At 38.2% G+C, this 27,601-nt stretch overlaps 1 protein-coding gene across 2 annotated transcripts; it reads left to right on the top strand.

Moving 5' to 3' along the window:
* The first annotated feature begins 588 nt into the window (after positions 1-588).
* Positions 589-27,571, top strand: bcan (brevican). 2 transcript variants are annotated; one of them, XM_084943955.1, is made up of 15 exons: positions 589-812; positions 9,937-10,019; positions 12,884-13,291; positions 15,501-15,675; positions 16,114-16,241; positions 17,750-18,043; positions 18,268-19,140; positions 19,805-20,545; positions 21,916-22,155; positions 23,171-23,275; positions 23,387-23,545; positions 25,098-25,180; positions 25,356-25,500; positions 25,620-25,802; positions 26,369-27,571. In XM_084943955.1, exons 1-15 carry the CDS (start codon positions 808-810, stop codon positions 26,482-26,484), a joined length of 3,738 nt encoding a protein of 1,245 aa, XP_084800081.1. In that variant the 5' UTR covers positions 589-807; the 3' UTR covers positions 26,485-27,571. The 2 variants fall into 2 exon arrangements, with proteins under 2 accessions (XP_084800081.1, XP_084800082.1); XM_084943956.1 differs by having other exon boundaries at positions 12,899-13,291.
* Positions 27,572-27,601: the final 30 nt, after the last annotated feature.

The raw sequence follows: 27,601 nt of genomic DNA on the forward strand, positions 1-27,601 counted from the left end.
GTGGCCATAAATGTCAATTATTGACTCTTTAACCGTCGACACTATGGGAGAAGAAGAACATTTAATGTCATGCTGCAGTTGGGTGAAAAGAGGTAAGAGATGAATAATTGCATGGTGTATCACGTGAAGTCCCGCATAAGTAAGGTATGATTCAGCTCACCCGATTGAGCCCTAACTATAAACTTTATCAAAAGGAAAGTTTTAAGTCTTAAAAGTTGAGACCTCACTTTATATGTCAGGAGAACTATTTTAAATTTAGCATATATTCTGGAATTAGCAGGGAGCCAATGACGAGAAGCCAGTGTTTAAGAAATATGACCTTTCTTTCTTGCACCTGGTCACACTCTCCCTGCAGCGTTTTGGATTAATTGGAGGCTTTTTAGGAAACTTTTAGGGGGGAAAAGATAACACTGAATGACAATAGTCTTGCCTAGATGTAATGAATGCATGAACTAGTTTTCCAGCATCAAATTATGGGCTATGGGGACGACCCGCTTATGATACTGATGATAAGTATCCTCATTTGTTCATTCTTTAGCAGAAGGAGGAGGAGGAGGGAGTGAGGGGGTTCTTGGGCTTTTAAAAGTGCTCGCATCCCAGTTTCTCCTCTCTCCACCTCCTCTCATTTTGGTGAACGGGAGGACGGGAGTGAAAATCTCTACTTCTCATCTGCAGTCGCTTCAGCAGTGAGAGACTCCTGGAGGAATTTCGGTCGGTAAATAGATACAAACACCTGCACCTGTGCCGAGGCTTCTTCGAGAAGAGACGCCGATTAACTTCTGCAAAACCAAGCCGAGAAGTCTAAACATGAAGTAAGTCCTTTATATCTGTTTTGCGAATTTCATTAGTGTAAAACGCACTTTTAGGTTTTCGACTTCTTTTTGTGCCGTGTTTGATATTTGTTTAAGCCTCTGACCTTGCTACGCATGCATTTTATTTCGAAACACCGTTTGCATTTCTATGGAACGAATTTTTTGGATCGTTACACTTGAAATGCCGAACAATGAGTGATACAGCTTGGTAATACAAAGTAGTGCGCTAACAGCATCACTTAACAACCTCAGCATCACAACGTTACCCCAGAGATGTTTAGTGATAGCATGTGCAGAGCTAGATGTAATAATCGGATGTTGTAAAGAAAAAAGTAGTGATAGCACAATTTAAAAATACTCTAACGCGGTAGGCTAGAAATAGAAGGAAAAGAATCAGCACATTGTGCATCAGGCATCAAAGGGGAAATGCTCATCTTGCAGAATTACTTGTTTTCAGGGTTTTGTGTCTTATATATTTAGCCAAATTTGTTATCCTTATGTTGCACCTGGTAGATATAAATATATGTAACCTGTAAGTAAGTAAGTAAATAAATCAATTATGGCCAAAAAAAAAGTATAAGCCAGTGGAAATAACTGTGCCATTAACATGCAATCAATGCAAATAAAGTTGTAAAAATTTATTTATTTATTGATGTATTTCCTTTTTTGTTATTTTCTCTTTGGAGAAACAGTTTTAAAGTTAATTAGTTCAGGTTTGAGATGTGTTTTCTCCTCATTTAGCTGTAAAAACGTCACATATATTCAACACAATGTATAAGTGTATGCATCAATTTTCAGTGCTGCATCAGAAATTACAAATACAAAAATACAAAATTCAGCATTTATGTAAAGTGCTGAATCTTGGGGTTACATTCACACTCAATGAGAAAAGTTTGAATTGTTACCTGGTTGTTATCCTGCAGCTCTCCACTTTTGTTTACTTGTACAGTCCTTAATTTGAATATTCATATAATAATTGAAAATACCTTTCTCTATAATATAAGTCAGCTTGCACTTGTTCAGACAGCATCACTGAATGTCTTTTCTTGTCAGTCTCATATATAGGAATTCAAATAGGGTATTATTATTACTGTTCCACATGGAAAAAAACCTTTGATTTAAACTTGGGCAGTTAGGTGAATGTTTGCAATCGGGAAAAGAAAAGCACCAGGACTCATGCAGATCTACTTTTTATTTTAGGGGCCAATTTACATATTAACAAACTACTAAGTTCATTTTCCAAAGTCAAACCTTTTTGATAACTCTAAATAAAAAGAAACAGTCCTTCATTTGAATTCTGTGTAACCAACAATCCTTTATACAGAATCTATTTCTCATTCCAAATTCTGAACATCTAAAGTGTACAGTATCATAATCTGTGAACTTTTTTACTTCTGTCTATTCATCTTCTATATGTGAAGCCTGATCCAGTGGTTTAAATTTAGAGGTTTCAGTAGATCAACAGAGTTCTGGAAAGACAATTTATAGCGCTTCTGTTAAAATCCATTAAATACTGATTCACATACTTACACGATCACAGACCATATTACGCACTGTTCTTGAAAACCTGTTGCAGAGAAATCAAGACCAACAATTTGATCTCTGAACATTGCAGAAACTCATCAACTTTAATTTGATATGCAGATTGCTCTGCACATATGGGAGTCACTAAGAAACTTATTCTTTTGACCTTTAAATGTAATGTTCACACATTGCCTCAAGGAAATGGCTGCTATACAAATGGAATTACTGCATCTGCACAAATCCAGCACATAATAGATTTTAGAGAATGTAACAACCCTTCCATGTTTATATAACCACTTTTATGTAAGGACCAAGGTTTGACTTGGCTAATCTGTTTGTATTGATCAGCTTTACTTTACTTTATTCTAGAATCGTAAAAGGCATTACATCTTGGTGCATATCTGATCACTTCCTTTCATTTTTTGAGTGGATATGGTAAATGTAATGTAAATGTTGCTGTTAATTTCTATTTAAGCATGTGGCGAGTGGAGTTTTCCAATAGGGTAAATTTTAACTCAATCAATTAGTTGTGGGCTCTCAGCAACAGATGATACAGCTGGCTCTCTGTGGGGGCCATAAGCAATCAGGTCATTGTGTTCACTGCCGTTTCCCATAACTTCAAAAGGTGTTGCTTCTCTAAAGCAGCAGCAAGTTTCTATCTCCTCCAAAAAGTATATAATGAAACCAGTGCTGTTGTTTTTTCTCACTCTGTCTGAGGCATAAGCCCTTAAAACTCACAGCAGATCTGCCTAATCGGCTTGTGGCACACAGACTACAACACACTCACACACACAAACTCACACAAGTCTAACGGCTGCTGTAGCTAACACCCAGAGACTTGTAGCTTATGGCTTTTGTCACTGCTTTAAAAGTTTTGCCCTCCAGCGCACAGAGTCAGTGGCTAACAGCTAACAAGACATGACTGCTGCCTGAGGCTGCCTGGTGAGCTGTTCCAAATCATTCCTGTGAACTTAACATCTCTCTCAGCACTCAGTCATCCTGTATGGAGCCTCTTTCTTCTTTTCTGCCTCCCCTATTCTCTTTGAGGTTTCCCTTGCTTCCAGCCCTCCCTGGCTGCTCCTTGCTTCCTGTCAGATTGTGTCTATTCGGGGTGGGAGGTGGGGGTGTTCAGGTTGCCCCTGGAGATGGGCAGGCTGATCCATTCTAGGTGGTGTGATGTGGGACTGGTGGGATGGGGTAGTGAGGATCTGCCGAGGGGCGACAGGAGTTTACTGTGGGGGTCCTTTCTTAGAGAAAATGGAGGGGTACAGTGGAGGTCAGGTTTGACCAATGATGGGCTGGCAAGTGGTTTTTGAATCCATTCTTAAATCTGAATGACAGCAGCAAAAAGAGGCAGTTTTAGACTGTGTGGTGAAAGGCTTTCGGTGCTACTGAGTTCCTTTGCATTTATTAATTTCGAATCCTTTAATAAAAGTACTTATAAATTCTGTTTAAACTTCTTTTTTCATAATTAATTTTGCCTAATATGACTTTAAAATCTGATGTCAGTTAGCATAAATATATATATATGAAAATACTTTTTTAAAAAAGTGACAGTAACTTTAAACTGTACACAAATTGTGAACAGGTTATCATAAGTTCAGCAGTAACTTACTGGAGGCTAGATAGCAGTAAGATACTGTAAAAAAATGTTAACACGTTCTTAATATGTTTTTATTTTTAATACAATTCTTGCAAATGAAATTACAGTACAATGAAATAAATTTAAAGCGACTTTATTGTAAATGCTATTACAATAGGATGTTTTTGCTGTAAAAATACAGTAGTAAAATATAGATTATACAGTAGTAAAATAGACATTATATATATACATGAAATAACAACCTCTAAGTTGGTTTTGATTGTATTACAACTCAAGGTCCTAGTGTCTTTCAGAAGTGTAGCTTCTTCTACTGGTCACTAAAGCACACATACCACAGCTTTAATATGATTCAGTAAGAGAAAAAATTGTTTGATCTTCACTATTGTGTAAATTCTGCTTACAGCTTTGATGCTAACTAACATAAGTAGATTTGCATGTTCCTTACTGTAAATAAAAGAGCTAAGGAAAGCTAAATCCATCCATCCCCTTTGTACTGCCAGTAAAGATCTGGGTCACCGGGGCAGCAGTCCAAGCACAGAAGCCCAGACCGCTCTCTCCTCAGCCAACTCCTCCAGTTCTTTTCGGGAAATACAAACTCTTTCTCCAAAGTGAAAACGACCTGTAAGGGTGAGACTAAGACACCTTTTGGAAGCTAATTTTTACCCCTCGTATCCATAATCTTATCAGGCTGGAGCACTGATGAACTTAACAGCATCACATAATTTACAAATATCTGAGGCAGTATTCTAAGACCTAACACTCAAAAAAACTACAAAAAGTGAAAAAGTGTGAAATAATTCTAAAAACTGTTAACTTAGCACTGCTGTCATAAACCTTTAGTGTGTCAAGCTTAGTGTAATTCTAAAGGTAGATTTTCCTTGAAATTCACAATGACAGAACTCCAATGTCTTCTTTTTTGCAAACACTTAACTGTGGTTGATGCTTTAAAGATGCAGTAATGCAGTCAACCCGTTTACAGAAATGTCAGCATGTGTGCTGCACTTAGCTTTCTGCTGGAGCATCAGCCCTCTCATCACATCCTGGGTAAAGTGACAAATGGGCCAAACTCTCACAAAGCTGGTGCAGTCCTTAAGAATGTAGTTCACCCCCTCTACCTCCTTCCTCCCTTCCAGCCTCAAATGACCTTTCCTGGCATACTTAGCGGTCAAACATCCTCTCTCTTGGCCCTCACTGCATTTCCCTTAAGGTGAAGTCACTGACTATTCAGTCACTTGTGATGCCTGACTTTGCACTTCTGTTGTTGACCAGAATGCATCCATTGCCTGGCAAAAAAAGAGCTCTCTCTCGTTGTTTCTCCTTCACTCTGTGTGTCTCTATAAACTTCATGCCCTGTGGAAATGTGGTCATGGTGGGAGGCTACGCCCACAGAGGAGCTGAATTATCAAGTGAGGGAGACAGATAGCTGATAGTTTGCAGAAAGTTTCACATCAGTGTGACCTGAAGATGAATAAAATGAGCATGGAAGAAACAATTACTGTCTTATTTATTCAAGCTTGTTCAACTATTATAGAAGTTATTAATGTTAGAATTTGAAATGATCTTTAATAAAATATCTCTTTGTGTGAATGTGTAAGAACTTCTTCTTCTTCTTTTTTTGTTTTTACAATATTTTCATATTTGTATGCTGCTTTTTATTCATTGATATTCTATGTGAGACATCTAAATCTCTCGCGTCTCAGATTTTATCAGCAAGTCAAGCTAGCTGGTGTTGTGCTCATTTAATAAATCCTAGTTTTGTAGATGAGATGTTGACATCCCAGTTACATTAAAAAAAACAAACAAACAAAAACAGCAACCAGTAAGATTGTGGGTGAAATTGGAAATGCATTTGCTTTTGACAGCCTTAGTGTGTCATGCAAAGTGTTCTGCTTTTGGTTACTTTGGTCATAAAATCTGTGAACTCTTTAACAGTAACACTTAGCAATATTATATATGCAAAATTCCCATTGATGGAATTGAGTTCTATCTATTTGGCCAGGAGATATTGAAGTCAGCCAGTCAAATAAGCTAATTGACTAAAAAGTGTCAGACATCAGCATTTCATTTGTGCAACTATGTTTAAACTTTTTAAGATTATAGCTGGTAATCAAGCAGACAATCAGTCCACATATTAATCTTTTGTAAAAAGTGCAATAGTTGGTGCAATAGAATAGACAGAACTGAGTATCGTGCTTCGTAATTGGCATCGACACTGAAGCCAGCCCAGGCTTCAATGCTGATGCCAGCGACAGATGGGATTTCTTGAGGAGCAGCTGTTGGAGACCCTCTTTTATAGTGATGATGTACGCTAAACAAAAGCAGGGGAAGGGACTGTGTAAACTCTGTGGTAAAATATTAAGTTGCATAAAATAAAAATACTCACGTAAAATCAAACTTGTCTGAATTGTCTAAATTACATTTATTTATTTTGTCACCCACACCTTTTTATGTGCTGAGCTGTACTTTGGTAATCTTTATGTAACATGTAAATGTTTCTCAAGGGCACTCTTTCTCATATGACAAATTTTTAGTGTATAGTGAATTTCACTTTTCTTTTATTTAGCCCGTTCCCATTTAAGTTTAGTGGATATCGGTACCTGTCAGTCTAAATCTCTGTTCGGTTAAATTGATTTGAACGGCCAGCTTTATCCCATGTGGCATTTCTCCCTTCAAAGCCTTCAAAGCCTTCATATTTATCCATTATAAGAGCCTTTGAGCGATTATTTATTAATCCTGTTTTGATTAGAAGTCTGTCTCTGCTGAGACTATAAAACAAACTTCAGTTTCTCTCGTCATCACGTGTTTAATACTCCTTTCAGTCAAAAGGAAACGTTCACTGACATAACTGTCTGATTCCAGAGTTGCACATTCATCTTCAGCTAAGGCAGACAGACAGTCCAGCTTCTTCTCCTCTCCACAGGCAACTTGTAAAAAGAGCTTGCATAAAAGATCTAAGAGTCTGAATGGACCATTTACTCTCATTCAGCCTCATTTATTTCCTCCTGTTGAACCTCTCGTTAATGCAGACCCGCCGGCGAAGTGTTGTCAGGTTTTGTCCCCTGTGGGAAGGAGTGACCTGCTCGGTTTTTGCTTGGTTGTGGTTGAAACATCTGGCCAATAATCTGCCATCTGTTGATAATTCTAACTAAAAAAGAAAAAGAAAAAAGAAATAGAAGAGGTTTTGAATTTAATTGTTGCTTTTTATTCTCAACGTAGCTTTAGAAATAAATTACAAACTCATGAAGTTTTTTCTTTACTAAAAAATGGATTATAAGACTATTTCAAGTCCTAAGGCCACAAGCTGTTACAGTAGAAATTAAAGTATAATCAATAACTGACTGAGTTTTGGTCTTAACTTGCATGAAGAGTTCTTGAGGAAAGAATGTAATATTATAGCTCGGCAGCCTGTCTGCAACTCTTCGTAATATAAAGGCCTTTTTCTCTTGGATAAAAGCCTTTCACACTTTGTTTGTTAGCTGCCATTGTGAAGAAAAAGCAGAAAGGAGATAACATAAAATGGTGTAACATACACTTAGTACTACCAAAAAATACAACAAAGGAAAACAGGACACCAAAAGACAATATGCTCAGGGTAACACGGGTGCTAATAATGGTAAATCTAGTTAAGCTGGAGGTTGGGTTTCAGTCTGACCCTCCGGGGAGTTTTCTAGAAATCAGAATTCAGCTCACACTCCACAGCTCCTGAAGTCTGACTCACAGCAGCCACAAAGCTCCAAGGACACACAGGCAGTCCTTCTCTCTGTCTCCTACACACACACTCAGACTCACACACAAAAGCGAAAACACCCGGGTATGTTTGAAAAGCTAGCTTTATGGGAACATTCATTCACATAATACATTGCATAGCCCCTTAAAATAACCTTAACTATCACAACTAACTGTCTAACCATGACTTGAAAAAAAGTCTGTAAAAAATCGATCCTAACCTAAACCAAGTTTTAACTCTCAAACAGCCCTCGAAAGGGTTGTGAGAAGGTTGCCACTGTAATTGTAATTTGAAGACTAAACTAACATCAAGCTCAATCTAATAATAAGAATGATAATTGTACACACACACACCCACACATACAAGTTCAAAATATTTACCCAATATAACTAAAAATTAGTAACACAAACAACAGTGCTGATGAAAATATTCGATTGTGACAGCCGGTCACGAACAAACTTGTTCATAATTAATTTATATAAAAATTTAATCTGCACAACTTGCTTTAATATTATTCATCATGACTCAAGGTTTTTCTTTTCTCTGAACACCTGGGTGTAGTTTCCCATGAATATCACGAGCTAAATAATTAATACATTTGTTCTGTTTTTCTGTATTTTCTGATTCTATCCACAAATAGCATGATTGTTTTTCCCACATTGTCAATAGAAAATGTAGTCAGAAATTGTAAAAAATGGTTGAAGCATTTCACTAAATGCATGGCTGACAGCTGAAAATCATTTTCTTAGAGTAAACAAATAAAACTATTAGTTATAAACACAATGAATCTGGCTAGCTAAAGTAATGAAAAAAGCTGGAAATCATTAACTAAAAGTCAATCAGGTGAAACAGCTGAAGCTGTTCTATCTCAGTGAATGATTATTCTTGGAGAATGCATCACTGAAGTATGCAGGCCCAGTCTTAGCCTCTCGTGGCTTTTAGTTTATTCTTGAAGGTGTTATTATAATAATATTATAAAAAGTCCTTTGTGTTTCCTATCTGCAGTGTTCTAAATTGTATCTTTTGTGGTTGTATCAGCATTACTTTTGATGGCTACACTCATCATTCTCTCATTTTTTCCTGCAAAGATGCTCATGTTATCCGATCACTGGCTTTATTAGACAGTTTAAACATGATATGAAAGCATGTGTCACTACCTGTCTGCTTTGAGTTTGATGAATCTCTCAAATCAGTGCGTGTCTTTTTTATTCTCTCCTTAGTGAGACACTCATTTTTGCAGATACTTGCTGTCAGGTGTTGTGGAACAGCAGCTGCAGCTGTCTACAATGTCATGAACCAAGAATGCTTAAAAAAGGATAAAAGTAGTGCACTCTAAAAAGTTGCCTTCAAGTTTTTTAGTGAGGCTGTATCATTGGCACAAGAAGTCAAGTTCACACTGTTTTGTAGTTCTTTAAAAGCTGCATTTCAGCGGCTGACATCAAAAGTGTTTGACCCTTTCAAAAACGGGTAACTGCAGTTGTCATTTTTAGTAACAAATAAAAACCTAACAACAAACAAAATAGAAACAAGAAAGAAAACTGAAAAAGTGTCAATGTTTAAAAAAAAGCTTTTCATCGGCTTGTGAAATTGAAGTTACCAAAGACATGCAAGCACCTAAGTAGCTCTGAATGTTACATCATCCAGAGAGAAGAGTTATCCGTTTTTACTGTTGTTTTATTTTTTTGGCGCTTCTGTCAAAATCCTTCACAAGGCTAAAAACTACAGTCTTCTAGGTATCAACTCTCTACTCCCTCTTTGAAGCATATTAGCTTTTTTTTTTACATTTAAGTTTTTTAGAAAGCACTTACATACTATTTATAGTGTTTTGTTTTGGTGCTCCGCTGAGTATTTGGGATACAGTCACCTGGGAAGGCTCAGTGATGTATTTTAAAAGGTTTTGGACAAAAATTGAGAAACAAATGATAACATGTAAAGCATTAGATTAATTCACAATATTGTAACACAAAAAATATGTTTTATTTGTTTTTATTAAGAAGAATAATGACAATAATCCTTCCTGTGACAGAACCTTTGCTTCTTTCGCACTTCAACTCATCATTTATTTTTTTAATTTAATTAGAATTTTTTCTTTGTTTGTTTGATGAAAAGGGATTTAAATTTAATGCACTGGGTACTATAACTGAAAGTGAAGATAGGACATTAGGAAGTAGTATGCCTAAAAGACATGTTGTTCAAACTGGAGAACTCCTTGTCATATTCAGGTTCGCACATTATGTCCCTCTGTCTCCTTTCTTGTCTTTTACCCACAGGCTGGATGTGCCTCTGCGTGCGCTGCTGTGCGCCATCTGTTTCTTTGTCCTGCTATCGCCCTCTACTTCCCTCCATGAGCCTGGTATGCACCTCTCCCTCTCTATCTCCGTCACCACTGCCATCCACTACTGACATCCACAGCTTCATTAAATCACACCTGACCTCTAACATTTTAGGGCAGTAGGGTCCTCTTTAATCATTTGATGTCATTTATTGTTTTTGCTGACATGCACCCTGTGGAAGCCATGCTCAAAGGTATCTGAGTGTTCCAGCTAAAAATCAAGGTTAACCGCTATGTAAATGTAGCTCTTTTGTTGTGTCAGCAAAAGAATAAGAAAATTGAAGAAAAAGTAATCAAATGGCTCATTAAGGCAATCCCTTAACTTTTCATCTAGTACCATCATCAGGATAAAAGCTGTAACTGTATTTAGCTAACATTAGATTTTGTTGAAACATCATTGTGTCTACGTTTAAGAGAAGTGGCTGAGCCATGTTTGTGTGTCCCTAATTTATATAATATTACTAAAACACAAATATTTACACAATTGTCATCAATGAATAGTATGTATAATAACCTAAGAAGTAGCTAATTAAAATTGACCTTTTATGCTCATTTCTAGTTTCATTTCTTTCTTATTCTTGGGCTCTTCTAGAGCAATTTTCACATTTCCTTCTGGGTTTTGGTGCACACCCTCGGTTCATCCACTGTCTGACAAACATGAATTAAATGTAATGTCTCCCTCTCTTTAAGTCAACTTTCCTCTGCTTTGGTGATTCTTGCAAACATAACAGCAGGTGGGTGATACTGTCGTGTTCACAGCCAGAGCTGTGTGTCTGAGATGAACACATTAGTATCCTTTTTTTATACAGATAAGAGTAGAAGAAACTGTCTGAAACAGAGCATTCTGACCAGTCTGAAATCTGAGCTTTTCGCTCCCAGAGACACCGACACTGTTATTTAAAACCTCAGCCATGTTTCATATTTTACCCACCAGAGTTTGGTTTTGAACTTACCAGTGACTGAATCACATCATTGTCTGCAAACATCACAGTCCACGGAGACTCCTGCCTGCCCACATCTGTCAGCCTGTCCATCACCATCGCAAAGAAGAAAGGGCTTGGAGACAATTTCTGATGTAATCTCGTGCCAACCTGAAATTCATCTGTCACTCCTATCACACACCTCAGCACTGTCTTACCATCCTCATACATGTCCTGCACCAACCTCAAATACTTTTCTGTCACTTCTAACTTCCTCACACAATACCACAGTTCCCCTCTTGGCACCCAATCATATGCTTTCTCTTGATACACAAAGAAACAGCACAGCTCCTGTCAAAGCAAACATCACATCTGTAATCCATGAAGCCATATTACCGCTCACTGATCGTCACCTCTCTCCTTAACCTAGCTTTAACACCTCTGTCACATATCTTCATGATCTGGCTCATCAACTTTATCCCATCTGTAGTTATTACAGCGCTGTACATCACCCCTGTCCTTGAAAATCGGTACCAGTTCACTTCTCCACTCCTCAGGCATCCTCTCACTCTCCAAATTTGTGTTCAGAAATCTGGTTTAAAAGTCCACTACGCTCTCTCCAAGACATCTCCACACCACCACAGGCATGTCCTCTGGACAAATCACATTCCTAGTCTTCAACCTCTCCAAAGCTGCCCTCACTTGCTTTGTAGGAACCGTTTTTTCCATCTGTCTTATTCTCTCTCTCATTTTCATTCCTCAGTTCCTCAAACTACTCCTTCAACACTCTCAATACACTCTCTTCACTTGTTAGTATGTTACCACCTATATCTTTAATCATCCTAACCTCCGGCACATCCTTTCCAGTTCAGTCTTTCTATCAAGCCAAATGCTGCAAGTCTCTTTCTCCTTCCTTAGTCTCCAGCTTCACATACAAATCACTATAAGCCTTTTTCATTTTTTTTTTTACCACCTCTCTATTTGCTGTAAACCACAGCCTCAAATTACTCCTTGACTATCCTACGTTTTCTTTGCCAAAATCTTCCATTCAATGCTTATCTGTACTTTCTCATTCCATCACCAAGTCTCCTTATCCATTTTCCTTTGTCCATAGGATATACAAAACACCTTCTTGGCAGCTTCCTTCATCATGCATCTGGTAACTCTACCATATCACCCAATTTCTTCCTCCTTGAATTCCTTGCAACATTCTTCCTTCTTCAACTTCCCCCATTTAATCCTTGGATCTACCTTCACTCACTACCTCTTCTTCACGTCCAAGGTCACCCTACGCCTAGTTACATTTTCCCCCGAATCCACCTTGAAATATGTGTTCACTACAGCCGCATCACTGCTCTCTACTGCTTCAGTGGTAGATAATGCAAAGATTGTGGTAGTGAAGGTGAATGAGTGCCTGGGGTCAGCCGGTGCATAAAAGAGGTGAAGAAGAGAGTGTGTCAAGGGTGATATGTGACAGAAGGATAGCAGCAAGTGTGAAAAAGGGCAGTTTAGAAGGTGGCAGTGAGACCTACACTATGATGTATAGTTTGGATATGGTAGCAAAAAGACAGGAGGTAAAGCTAAAGGTAGCAGAGTTGTACAGTGACCAGATATGAATATATATAAGGGGCATCTCAGGTTGAGCATTTTAGAGAGAAAGTTAGAAAGGCATGGTTGTGAGGGTTTGGATATGTGCAAAGGAGGGATAATGAAGATTCATGGATGTAGTAAAGGAAGACATACAGCGGTGATGGAAGACAATGCTGGGAAAAGACTGAGATGCAGGCAACCCAGTCAGTCAGTTTTTCTTTGTGGCAGGCAACAAGGGACAAACTGGGAGTTCTAAAGCTGCTCCGACTCTATGTCTGTGCTTAACACACAAACATGACAGTGGTCTTGACCTTCTCATCTGATTCTTATAAAAAAATTAGAGTGCATTACAAAAGGTCGCTTGTTACTTTAAAGCTTGCCTCTTCTCAGATGATTCGAAGCTTCTCCATGTAACCATCCCCGCCACCCAACCTGTGTTTGCGGTGCTCGGTGGCTCTCTGACTTTACCTTGCCTGGTGTCTCTGGCACACCCTCCGCCATCCCCCTCTACCAATGGTCGCCACGCTGTGCTGTCTGTCCCCCGGATTAAATGGAGTATCCTGAATCATGGCATGGAGACAGAGATCCTGGTGGCCCGTGGTGACAGAGTGAGGGTCAGTGAGGCCTACAAGGAACGGGCCTCTCTGTTCAACTATGCCTACTCCCCCGCTGACCTCACCCTGCGTCTTGAGAGCGTGAGGCAGAACGACACTGGTTTTTACCGCTGTGAGGTGCAGCAAGGTCTCGAGGATGCTAATGATGTTGTGCAGGTCAAGGTCAAAGGTGAGACATATATATATATATATATTTTTATCAGACTGTCAGTCAACAACATAATATAATGTGGTCAATAAATGAACATACTAAGAATTTCCCTTTTAAAGTTAAGCTACACTTAAATTGTTTATGAATTAATGGCCATGGACCAAATACCATGAACATGTGCAGTGAGTTTGGAATCGTTTTAGAAACTTTACTCTTAGCTGCTTTCACACAGTGAATAACACGCAAATGTAATTTCTATCAATGATAGTCGTGAATCTATTAGAAACTGACTTATTTACACATCTGATGGTTAAAGAGCAAAATATTTATATGGAGTTAAGGTTTTGCTACTTGAGATTTAAAACATCTGTTTTTATCTGTTTAGCTGTGAAATGTTCCTACTGTTAACAGTATAATGATAGATACTACACAGATATACCCCCAGCATCACTTGTCCATGAATGTTGTTTTCTGGGCTAAATCTGGTCTTTAGTCTGAAACACTACAGGGAACGATTGAATTCGACATAATTCCAATCATTTAAGGCTAGAATCAGGTTAACTTTGGTTCAGAGGTGAAAGTTTAGCAGAGTTGGAGTTTATATCTAGCTGTTATCAAGAAATTTGTGCACAGGGAGTTTATTTAACGGGCCTGTAGTGGAGTTTGACTTTATGTAAAGAGATGTTTTCAGCGACCTGAGAGTTTTTCACCTTCCCTTTTCAAATAAATATCAACATTCTTTTAGATGAATGGCAAAATCTCCTTCAATGTCTTTTTAGTGCATTTTGCTGTGCGTGATGCTTTTCAAAGCACAACTTTTTTACACAGACAAGAAAGCAATGCGTGCCACCTTTCGTACTAAAATAAACAGAGCGAACCACATCATGTAGTTATTCCACAAGCAATAATGTCACAATGACTTAGTAAAATAATGAAATGGCCTTGCCCAGGCATGAGTGAGTCGGTGGTGTAAGTCAGGTGTGTCTTGACTCAGAGTCAAAGAAAAGTGTCCCAGTCAATACGATGAAAAGGAATAAGGTCAACCGTTCCCTAAAGAACAGAAGAAAAGCTGCTGTTTCTCTCCTGTTTCTGTATCAATAGTATGCACAGTTTCAGCATGTGTGATGAATGACTTTGCCCTCTCAAAGCAATACAATATGGATATTCTGACCACAGTAATTTGTGAGCCAATATATCAGGGTCTGAATGCTGCTTTCATGAAGTTTGCATTAAATAATGACAAGAATTCCATTGTATTGCTCACTAAGGTCACAATAAGGTTGGGCTGTTGGGATGTAAATTTAAGGAAATAAACCAACTTCTTCTTATAGTTAACAGAAGAAAGGAATTAATTTCAGATTCCATTTAATTAATTTAAAGGGGACATGAAACACTACACATATAAAGGCTAATATACACCACTGAGCCCTGCTCTCAAAAACCGACATAGATGTAATGCCGGATTAAAGCTGGATAAGTCCTTAAAGCCAAAGTTTACCGCTGTCTTCTGTCAGTAGGGGACGTGACGTCATGTGGTTGAATGGTTGGCTGCGGCTAATAGACTTACATTAGTCCTTGTTTTCCACTGAGTTATTGATTCTATCACTATTTAGCTAACATAAACTAAGTCTATTAGCCGCAACCAACCAAACACATGATGTCATGACACACTCACAGACACAAGATGGTGGTAAACATGTTTTTAAAACTTTAAGCACTTATTTCTTAAATCCAGCTTCACAGACAATGTTACACCTATGTCTGTTTTTCAAGAGCAGGCTCAATGGTGTATATTAGCCTTTATATGTGTAGCGTTTCATGTCCCCTTCTAATATACAAGACGAATCCCAATCACGGTGAATACAACATGCTGCCCATCTTTTGTTTAAGTGGTGACATTCTCAGCATGTAGCCAAGCAGCATATGCTCAGCTGAAGCCAATTAAGCTTAAAAATACTTATGTTTTGGAACAGCCACTGATGGAGTAATGAAACCATTACAGGAATCTTAAAGCTAAGTCAAAAGATTAAACTGCAAAGTGCATTCTATCACAGTTAGTTAAGTTATATTTTTTTTTATAATTTTATGATTTGATTTTATCATGTTGATAATGTGCTCTGCAATAATGTACTTTTCTTTGCAATATCTGTTTATGTGAGTGCTTGTTTAGTACTACATGTTTTACAAGATCTGCACAGATTTCACAAAGCTTTTCTTTTTTTTGCAGGAGTGGTGTTTCACTACCGTGATGCATCCAGCCGCTACGCTTTTACCTTTGAGCAGGCTAAAGAGGCTTGTGAGGACATCGGGGCTGACATCGCTACCCCAGAGCAGCTACTTGCTGCTTATAACAGTGGATATGAGCAGTGTGATGCAGGCTGGCTCTCAGACCACTCTGTGAGGTGAGGCCCTGAGAGGACAGGGCACATTACCTGGCAATGTTTGGCCTTTTAAGCATTTTATGTGAATTAATTCACATAAAATTGTTTTCAGCGTACATTTGCAGTCAATCCAAATCCTTTCTTCAGCTCCAAACAAACATCAGGCCTGACATTGTAGATTGACTTGTTGTTTTCTATGTAGAAAAAAGAGCATTTAGTGTAGAGGTCAGTCATTAGGGGGGATGATAGTGCTCCACTCAGACAGCTAATATTTGATATGCTCTCCACATTATAACACAGAGATCGTCAAGTACCTGAGAGTCACTCATCTGATCTCAAACCAGACATTTCAGCTCTTCAAGACCTACTCACAAATGTACTTACACAAGTGCCATGTTTAGAGTGCTGCCATTAGAGAAGAAGAGGTGCTTCAGTGATGTTTGGCATTTCCATCCACAGATACCCCATTCAGATGCCAAGAGAGGGCTGTTTTGGAGACATGGATGGCTTGCCAGGAGTGAGGAACTATGGACTATTAGAGCCCGATGAGCTGTATGACGTGTACTGCTATGTGGAGAATATTCATGGTAATACAACTATTAAAAACTTGTAAAATGCATTTCACAAGTTTTTAATGTTAAATGTATTTTATGATAAAACCTGTGTCTTATTTTTGTACTCTTTTTGTACATTTTGTCACCAGTTTTAATAACTGCAGATTCAGTAATATGATATGGTTCTGTGATGTGTTAAATGTGTAAAACCTGCTTGTTTCTTTCCTCTTAGCATAAAAGCGATTTCTATGATTAGTAACAATTTATTTTTAGAGGATCACTGGGGTTCTCAAAACTTTGGTAAATTAGATACAATAATAATTAACATTAAACTTAAATGTTACAAAAAATGAAGAAAAAAAAACCGTATTCACACACAGATACTTGGCTGCCTGCAGTGTTTAGTAATTACCGTGTTTTTACTGAAAAATAAGCTCAGTTTCATTCTAAGATACCTAAACTGTAGTAAACACTACATTCATCTATTACTTTATATAAGATTCATTCAGAATCTACTGCAAAACCCTTTTGATGTGGCCAAAGTTTATCATATATGTGGAAGAATGAAAACCAGAAGAAAGACATTTTTCTTACACTTATGCATTTTGCATTTATGCGCAGACAATTCAACATGACACATCAACATTAAAATTAGTGGTTTATAGTGAATTTGTTTATTTTGTCACCACTGTCGGAAAATCTGAGCAAGCATATCGCCGCCTAGTTGGACTTAAAGCATGCCTTGAAACCCTTAATGATCAAAAATACCTTTATGGCAATTGCCCGCTTTATTAGATGTATGTAAAAATTAGTGGTGTGCGGATCTTCTTCCGATACCAACAATTTATGTTCTAGAATTGATTCTCATATTAAAATATTGATATTTTAGTACTTTGGGGTAAATTTGTAGTTTTTCATCAACAGGAACACAGTGAAAAGAAACTATATCATTCAGATCGTCTAAATTGGAAGGAACTACTTCCTCTTACACCTTTCATAGTCATATGCGAAATACGACTGTATAAATGTGTTACAGCCCCTGGCGTGCGCACTCACAACAATAGCTGAGCGTAAACGGAGTCATGTGTGGACGTATTTTACCGCCACAAACAGCCAAGACATGGTTTGCGATATATGTGGCAAGACAGTGAGGTTTTGTGGCAACACCACTGACCTCGTCAAACACCTCAGAGTAAATCATATCACAGAATATGATGAGCTTATGTTGAGGGGAACTGAATTTCTATATGATAATTCTGCATTATTAAGCAATAAGAACAAGTAGTCTGATGTCCTGTAATCATTATGAAGCTATATTATTATATTATTATTACAATTACATAATACAATTATATATTGTATTATGAAACACAATGAAACATTAAGTTTTTGTACAGAGTATCGGTATCGGATCAGTATCGTCGATACCACCCTGAATTTTACTTGGTATCGGATCGGAAAGGAAATCAGTGGTATCGCACATCACTAGTAAAAATGTAGCAAAAGTAACATGTCAACATTATTGTTTCTCTGTTTGAAAGGTGAGGTGTTCCATGGCTCCACCCCCCAGCGTTTCACCTTTGGTGAGGCAAAGGCCTACTGTCTCAGTCATGGTGCAGAGTTGGCCACCACTGCTCAGCTTTATGCAGCTTGGAATGACGGACTAAATCACTGCAGCCCAGGGTGGCTGGCAGACGGGAGTGTGCGGTACCCCATTGTCACCCCTAGAGAGCGCTGTGGAGGTGGTGAACCTGGGGTCAGAACCGTTTACAGATACAGCAACCAGACGGGCTTTCCTGAGACCCACTCTCGACATGATGTCTACTGCTTCAGAAGTAAGAGAGCAAGTCGTGTAATTTCTATTTGAGTTTATTCTCTGTCCCCTCAGTGCTGGTGCTTTTGTAGGTAGTTTCATGGATAAAAGGACAGAAAAGAAATATAGCTTTATTACATAAAATTCAACTTGGTATTTTACATTTATTGCCATGACGATCCCAGTAAACATAAGGATATTGTGAATTCTGTTTATTTATTTTTCAAATTATGTTTCTTTCTCCAGGTGATAATGGCCCCTACACAGATTCTCCCCAGGATTTAGCCACTGAGCCAGAGGATATTGGCCAAGATATTGTTTTTGTAACTACGTCCTCGCAGGAGGATGTCAGCAAAAGTGAAGCAACGTCAGATGGAGTTGCCCAGACTACAAATCCAATAAAGCAGGGCACTGTCGATGCTCACACAGTGACAATATCACAATTGACAGCAGACATTCCTCAGACTGCAACTCCTCTGTCTGATCACCAAGAGCACATGTCCACCAATGACACTTGGGAACTGGTAAAGAAAGCCAACTACCCTGAGTCCTATCAGCCAGCACCCGAAGAGGATCCAGACGCAGATCACGAGGAGTCGTATATAATTTCATCCCCTTCTCCAAACACAGATAATGTAGTTACAGTTGGTTATTACTCCATTATACCCATAACTGATGTGGCAGATCCAGAAAGTGGAGAACCCACAGAGCATCATATTTCTATGACTGAAAATCCAGATGTGCCAGTTAGTAATGCCACATCTGGAGCTGATGAGGTGCATCAAGAGTGGGATTTACCTGTTTTGCAAAAGGACCACACTCCATATGTCCCTGAGGAAAATGCCTCAGTGACTGAGCTTGTCTATGTGAGCACCTCTTATGATGCTTCAGAACAGCCAGAAGAAGCCAGCACTGGTACTATTGAGGAGATATCAGTGGCAATGACTTCACTCCACACTGAGGTAACAGATGTTCTTGCCACTTCACCGATGCCAGCTTTTGCTTTTGATAAAAGTACAGCTGATGATTCTCCAGACGAAGAACAGGAGCATTCTGTGACAGTCGATTTGGACACCACTGCCATAACCAAAGTGGTCACTAAGTCAAACCTTGATTCAAGTAAGTGAGATTTAAATGTGGAATTTAGCCCATAAGACGGGTCGTAGTGCCGTGATTAGCGCTATGCCTTCACAGCAGGAAGGTTTGAACCCTGGCTGCGGTCATTCTCCATCTGTGTCTGGGGGTTTCTTCCCAAACGTGTTAACTAGTGATTCTAAAACTAGCCATGGATTAGATGTGGTTAAATATGTAAAATATAGAAAAAATAGTACATGGTTAAATAAGACCTGTAGTTTAAAGTCGTTTGATTAGTCATTCAGAGTAAATGGCAGTCTATTTTCATTAAGAGTTACTCTTTCTAGAGTTTCTAGAGTTCTAAAGGTTGTAATTTGTATACTTCATCTACTGGTAGAGATTGTGTGTGTGTATGTTGTTCTGCACACTGCTACATTATTTCTGAGCACCATTAAATTGTACTGTCAGTCCACCTGCCTGTCCACATCTGTATCCAACAAAAAGTTGCCCAAATGACCCACAGTGACATTATGTATATCTTAAACACAATTTTCTGTCTAGGCCTGTAAACGGTTTTTATATTTCCAATACCCAAAATGCTACTTTTCTTTGCTACTTTACTAGTTTTTAGCATTATACCATGCATTTTGTTTCCCCATTATCAGTCTAAATTGCTTCAGAAGTGTAGAGATATTTTTTTTGTTTGCAGGTTACGATCCTACTCAAGCCCACTCAGCTGTAACGGAGTCCTCCATCCCAATTGAGCATAGCGCTGAGGAATTGAGTAGCACTTCAGGAGACGTGGCAACAGATGATCTAGCAGAGCAGAGTGGACACAACCCTCCAACTGTAATCTCAACTGCAGAGGTCATCACTTTCTCAGATGACACAGGCTCCAGCATCGACGCTCCTGTTCTAAAAAACCAACCTGTCTTATTGTTGGGATCCCCAATCTCTGCAACCTTATCTCCTCCTCCTGTTGAAGTTGAAGCCAGTTCAGAGATAATAACCTACATACCAGAAAGCAACGTTTCATCTGGGGCTGAGCCTTTGGACGACATTCAGGATAAACCCGAAATGGAGGGATTAGGAGACAGCTCAGTGATTATCCTCCGTACAGCCCAAAATATCACAAATATTGCACCAGAGGAGACCGAAAAAGATGTCACAGAAGGACCAGGTAAATCGTCAGGAGAAAACCCAGAAAACTCAGGGGACACCAATTCAGAAGGAGTTAATGGTGATGCTGGCACGAATGCACCTCATTCAGAGATAAAAATCACTCTGATCCCTCATTTAACACTCACACCCAATTGGGAACCTGAGCTTTCTCCTGCCACACCACAGGAGTCTCGGTCTGATCGAGAATATAGCGCTGAGCCTCCTGCTGCTCCTGAGGAAACTGATGATGCTTCTAACGAGCAAGAGATCAACACCGGGACCATTAATGGTAAAGTTTAAAAGGGTCCGACACCCCTTTCTAACAAATAAATGTAGGGCGCACATGTTCCCAGTATGTGTATTGTAAGTTTTAGCTGAAGAAACCATGCAGATTATTCATAAACCCTTGTTTATAGGCCTGTGCCATCCAGTTTTTTTTTTTTTTGTTGTTGTTGTTGGGGTTTTTTTAAACATGTTTTTAGCTATAACTCCAAAAGAGCTGCTGTTTGTTACAATAACATCTCTGTCAGACACAGTAGAGCTGCAAATGGGAGTAGCAGCTCCTTCAGTTGACTGTGAGTCAGTTGACATGGATGGAAATGGTAACCTTTTAATGACGAACTTTTACTTTTTAAGTGACCATTGTATGAAATCACTGTCATTCATAAGTCATGTGTGAGACATAGTATTATTATAGAAAAATGGAAAACGGCTTCTGGATGGTTAATTAGACTATATGTCACATTTCAGTCACAAGAAACTAAGACAAAATGTAGATGAGAAAACCTCTATTAGAAGAGATCAAGCAATGTTCTGCTCTGACAGTTCAGATACTGGCATGCATGTGGCTGTGACTACTGCATATGCCACTCCATCTAAGCATCAATGAACCTCAGGGTCATTCATCCTTGGTAACATCACTCTAACAGCAGGACTTTGTGCCCTATTAACCTATTAAGCAAAAACTTGCAACCTGCTTCTTGACTTTTTTTGGCATATCTTTGGCCTATCAAGGTAATGGCACACTTAAGATTTTCCATTTTCTATCAAAATAATAGTAAATGAATGAATCTTCTGTTCTTTTCAAATGTCCTCTAAATACTTGGAGTGTGTAAAGACCCAGCTTTGCTCGTTCAGCAAAAGCACAGCATTTGACATGCTCTGGTGGCTGTAGCAGTGAAATAACAATGGTAAACTGCCTTAGTTTGTCTTCAATTTATGAGTTCTTGCTTTTCAGGCATATCTATTTATGGGTGGAGTGCTGTGCTTGCCAACACAGCTGCAAATTTTATTGGTTCACAGATATGATTGCTGACCTAAATTAAAGAAATCAAAGAAATATTATTTTCTCATGTTTTATGTGTCTCGACACAGTGGAGATACCTAATTATGCACACAACAGTGGCAAAGTAGATTGTGAATAATATGTCTCCTCTAAAGGCCTTTATTAGATACTTCACAAAAAATATTTTGTTTATCAAACAGTAACCTCTTCTACCGTCTTACATAGTGCGTTCTACTGAAGTCTGGACATATCTGTTTTTAATAAGCCACATATTTATTTACTCACGGAGAGCTAGACAACTTACACAAACTCCAAGAAAGTTGTTGTCTGATTTTAAAATTAACTTGTGAACATGTAGTGAAATGTCTCAGCAGAACATGGATCCCATGGTGGTATGGAGGTGAGCGGCACAGACGAGCCTTCAGTTAAAATATGCACATGGCGTCCTGAAGAGGAGGAGATCTCCAGTTCAGCACTGACCACAGACAACAGTGATATGACTATCATTGCTCCCACCATATACCCTGTGTATTTTGAAGGGAACGAGCAGACTGCCATGGCTGCCTCCCTGCCTGCTGCCAAAGTTTCAGCTGCAGGACAAGGAGGCTTTTCAGGTATCTGTACTCCAGAAAGAAGTGCTAATAGAAACAGCAGCTGATGCTTATCAATGTTTTGGGAAGAGTAAGGTGTGATTAGGAAAATGCCAAATGTGGAGTTTTATTTTATACTGCACAGAGGGTTAAACTGTAGCTTCCCGCTTGCTCCCGGTACCAGGGGTGCTGCGGCTTAAGACATATTGCAATATATATCGTGTATTGTGATAGAGCCCCCCAAAATATATCGATATTAGATTTTCATCAAATAGCCCAGTCCTATACTGCTGGTTTAAGACTTCAGGCTGACGCAACTCAACGGATGGATCAGTTATTAGTTTAGATTAGATTTGTTATTTACATAATTTAGTTATTTTAGTGTAAAGAACAGCCAGGTCATGTCATCACGGACTCATAATGTGTAACGTAAAACCCCTTGAGTTGATTTTGTTGTAGTTATAGTTCAAATATTGTATTTCATGTGTAAGTCTGGAATGAAGGATGTTCTTTCTTAACGTGCAGGATCACTTCAGGGAATTAAAAATGTTAGATTGTTTTTGTTTTTTTTTAAAAAAGAAACCCATTTTTAAAATGACATTAAATGACTTGCAATATTAAAATTAGACAGAGTAAATACTGGAAACTAATTTGGAGAAACCATGTTTGAGGCAACAGCTCCCTCTGCTGGTGTGTCTTTGAAGGGGTTTTACATTTGAAAATCAGACAGCCTACTAGTCAATTGAGCAGTTTTATCTTTATAATCTGTTCCTTTTTTTAAGTGTATTTTGAGTTTTTAAGCAATAAGTTTTATAATTGTCAATAAAATAAGACACATATATGGAATTTTATCCCCATTAATATAGAAAACAGCTGGGAAATTAATGTTTGTATACATGGACTCTGACAATTTAATACAATGAATAAAGTATGCAGTTTTTTTTAATTTCATGAATATTAGTTTCACAGATACAGAATAATGCACACATCTGAAATATTTCTGGATCTCTGTTATAACTGTCATTTCTCATATCTACAGACTCCTGCTTGGAGAATCCCTGTTTGAATGGAGGCACGTGTGTCGACGGTGAATCGTTAAGATGCTTTTGTCTACCCGGTTATGGAGGAGACTTTTGCCAGAAAGGTATAGCACTATAAAATACAGATGTACAATCTTCCAAACATAAGCCAACCTTTCTACTTATTCAGACTTAATACATTTCTTGATATTTTTCTGTCCTTTCTTCTGTCTCAGACCTGGAGATGTGTGAGCCAGGCTGGGAGAAATTTCAAGGATATTGTTATCGTCATTTTAGCAAGCGGCAGAGCTGGGAGGCAGCTGAGCAGCACTGTCGGATGTGCAGCGGGCATCTACTCTCTGTCATGACTCCTGAGGAGCAGGACTACATCAATGGTAAAACATGACTCAAGTGACTCATATGATTATCAAAGATTTTGTTATCAGGAAGCAAAAACATAATTTGACTGCACGAGTTAAATGTTACTTCTTGAAGCTGAAGAAACGTCAAGTATATCACACAAATAATGATGACAAAGTTTTAGATTGTCTGTATATTTTTAATGTTTGCACTGGGTAATCTTACAAAGCTTTGAAATACTCACTTGAAAAATGCAATTCATGTCTAAGAAGCATACACTGAATTACACAACATTAAAAAATAAACCTGTCACAAAAAGTAAGAAAGTATGTATTTGGTCATATATTTCTTTGTTGTAATAATGCTTTTTGGCAGTAAGTCCTATACAGTTGGAAAACCTGTTTATTTCCCCGCATGTGTGGGTTGAGCAGCAGAGTTGAGTATGAGGGTTGCTCCCATGAAAAACTTAATGGTACTTGTTAAGTTTAGTTACTGCTAATAATAAGTACAAATATTTTTGTTCATTTGTTTCAAATGTCCGTAACCTAATCCCAGTGGAGAAACGTTGGTAGATGCTGGCACAGTGGTCAGTAATGCATAATATATTTTGTTCTCCACGCGTAAAATCTAAAATTCATTGTAAAAAACAGTCACATTCCCAATCAAAGGACAGTATGAATTTTGTTGTTTCTAATAGCTGAGTGCTCTTTGGGTTTTGTGCAGTTGGGTTTTGTGCCTTGCCACGCAGCGGCAGGTGTCAAACCAGTCATTTTTCATGCTTCAACATGAGTCAAACTGTTAAAAAATGAAAAGTCATGAGTTTGTTTTAGGAACAAGATGCTGAGATTTTCTCCAGACAAGACACAACAATAACCTCTCGTGTCTTTCATCACTTGGAATTTGTTTTTCTTTCCAAGAAAATGGCAGTGACTCACAGCTGCTGTTGGTATTTTGTCTTGCTAAGGGGCGATGACATCGTTATCTGACATCGCTGTGGTGGTGGCTCCTTGTGCTCGGCAGGCAGTGGGCACTGATCCTATTAACTGATACTCTTATGTAAGGATATGAAAAGCAGCCGGCTTCCCAAAACAGCAGAAAACTTTAAAGCAGGAATGTGTACCACAAAAGATTTTTTTCTTTCATAATTTTCTCACAAAACATACTTTAATTCAAATTATTGTTGCTGACAAACAGTTTGAGTGTGAAGAATATGTTAGTATATTGTTTACATGCTGTGGATAAATGTTACATTGGGAACATGAAGCATTTTTTTATCACAACAAAAAGTTGTGATGCTGTGTAAAATGTAAATAAAAACAGAATGATTTGCAAATGTCATAAAGTGATTTATTCACAGTACAACACAGAAACAGCTGGACAAACAATTTAATTAGGTTAATTGGCAAAAGGTGATTGGATATAAGACGAGCATCTTAGACTGGCAGTGTTTCTCAGAAGTAAAAGTAGAGTTTACTAATTTAAAAAAAATTGACAACAAACAGAAAACTGTCTACAAATTGTCCTAAAAAAAGTGCAATGCCTTAATAAACAATATATATAATACATATATTCTTGTGCCAATTTTAGAAAAATACAGAGAATATCAGTGGATTGGACTAAATGACAGAACCATTGAGGGAGATTTCCGCTGGTCAGATGGAAACCCACTGGTGAGTTTTATTAGTTTTGACCTGACATGTTTGAGATTCAGAGGATTTATCAGCTGTTTTAACATGATTTTCTTACATTTGGTTTGTTTAGTCACCTGATTTATGACTGTGAGAATGAGAGCACAATCAACCAGATTACTATGTAATTTCAAATCTGCTCACTTCTCTTTGTCAGCTCTATGAAAACTGGTACAAAGGGCAGCCTGACAGCTACTTCCTGTCTGGTGAGGACTGTGCGGTGATGGTGTGGCATGATGGAGGCCGCTGGAGCGACGTGCCATGCAACTACCACTTGTCATACACCTGCAAGAAGGGCGTCAGTGAGTTCACCTCATTTTAATCTCCCCTAATTCCTTCTTTTTTAAACTCCTTTTCTAAAAAAAAAAAAAAAGGAAAAAAAAAGGAGTAAAGATCTAAGACTCAAAGTGGTTTCCAACAGCCTCCTGTGGTGAGCCCCCCCGTGTTCCCCATGCCAAGGTGTTTGGGAAAAAGCGGTTGCGTTACGAGACAAACACCAAAGTGCGATACTACTGTGAAGAGGATTTTGTCCAGAAAATGAATCCTGTCATTAAATGCCTGCCAGGTGGCCAGTGGGAAGAACCTCAAATTACCTGCATGCCAAGTGAGTCCATTATATGTCTGAGCTTGATTGGTTACACCTATTACTATAAAACAGTCACGTGCTTCTGAAATGTAATATGTGACTGTAATGTAAATTAGATACAAAAGCACTTTTCTGATATTTTTTACCTAAAAGCCTTACAACAGAATATCTTCAGAAATCAGATCAGTGAAATATTGCTCTAGTTTTTGTCCCTAAAAAATAAATTTCTTCAGTCTGAGTGAACAATATAATAGAAAATCAGGCATGCATGTATTGACCTCTGTAGTACAAGAAGTAACGTGACATAATGGCCAAGAGTGGAACTAAAAAAAGTGTCTGCAGGTGTTAAGGTGTACTGAACATACCAACTTTTGGCAAGAAAGAATATCTCAGATTCAGCTGAGACTGTCCATTATGAGGCTGTAGGAGTGTCAGCTGAGTACAGGAAGCTCATTTATACAAAGATTATAGAGAACAAACTAATCTAAAGCAGCTTACATGGAAAAAAGTCCTAAAAATATGGTAAATCAGTCTTTTAATCTCTGCAATCATTTCTTTTTTTCCCTGTTTCCTTACACATTTAGCTCATTCAGAAGAAGAGGACCTAGTTACCGTACATGCTGAGCAGCGCGAGGAGGCCATGGGTACAGCCACAGAGAAAGCAGCCCCGCTCTACTGGGACATTAACTGGAATGTTTAAAGCCACCCTGCCTTATTTAAAGCAAAAATCAAACATTCCTTCTCCTGTTTTCACACTTTTCTTGTCTCTTATAAGTCAGTCCTGCCCAGTTTCTGCATTAAATTGCCCTGAATAAAACAAGTTGTTCATTTTAACATCATCTCTAGGTCACAGTTCCTGCAATAATGGACAATTCTGGAAAAGTGCTCTAATTTAAATATGCGTTTTACAGTGTTGACCAAAGCGTGTCTAAAATGTTTGTGAAATCAAGGAAAATCTGTTCATATTGCTTAAAAATGCAGTTCGATCTAGACATGCATGGAAAAAAATATGATTCCCAGAATAATTTTCCAATGAACCTTATCAAAAGATAAAGTAGGATCCACACGCATTTTGGATCAGTAGACGACACTTTGGTGCAACAATCATCCGCCTCCTTTTTTGAATAAATGGGTTTATGTTTAAAAAGAAAAAAAAATCTATTTTTTGCTGGAGTATGTATGGAAGAAATACATTCTTACTTTTAATACAGAAGGACAACTTTTAAGCAGGTGGACAACTTTTATATAAATCAATTAGAATCAGTTAGAAGATGAGAGATCTGTGGTATAATTAGAACAATAATTGTAGATTATGGAAACAATTAGGTCTTGCATATATATGTATGATGATTAGCCTGTAATACCTGAAATACACCAAATCAAATGGAAACCAAGTACCAAGTAGATGATATAAAAAATTTTTTGACCCAAGCTGTTAATACGATATGGCTAAGAGATCAAGGAATATTTATGAACCAGTAACTGTAGCCAGTTATGACTTAGTAACACTGTTACTGATGTAACTTACTTTCACAATCAGCCGTTCTGTAGCTGGCCTTTGTTGTGTTTTAGCTGACGATAGCAGACATTGAAATCAACCTGTTGACAATGTTGAATTCTTGAATTTGACTGCTGCTACCACACACTGTAATTTTAACATATTTGTAACAAACTGCTGTTCATGATAGTTTGATGAGTTTCTGATAGGTGTTAAATGTAGCAAAGTGTGAATTGATTGTCAGCATCAGCTGGTCTGACATTCACTAAAATCTGTTGTTCTTACAGTCTGATGGATTCCTTGTTTTTCTTTATGAGTG

The sequence above is a fragment of the Perissodus microlepis genome, chromosome 11 (assembly GCF_051167445.1).
Source record: "Perissodus microlepis isolate ML-2025 ecotype Zambia chromosome 11, ASM5116744v1, whole genome shotgun sequence".
NCBI classification, from domain to species: Eukaryota; Metazoa; Chordata; class Actinopteri; order Cichliformes; family Cichlidae; genus Perissodus; species Perissodus microlepis.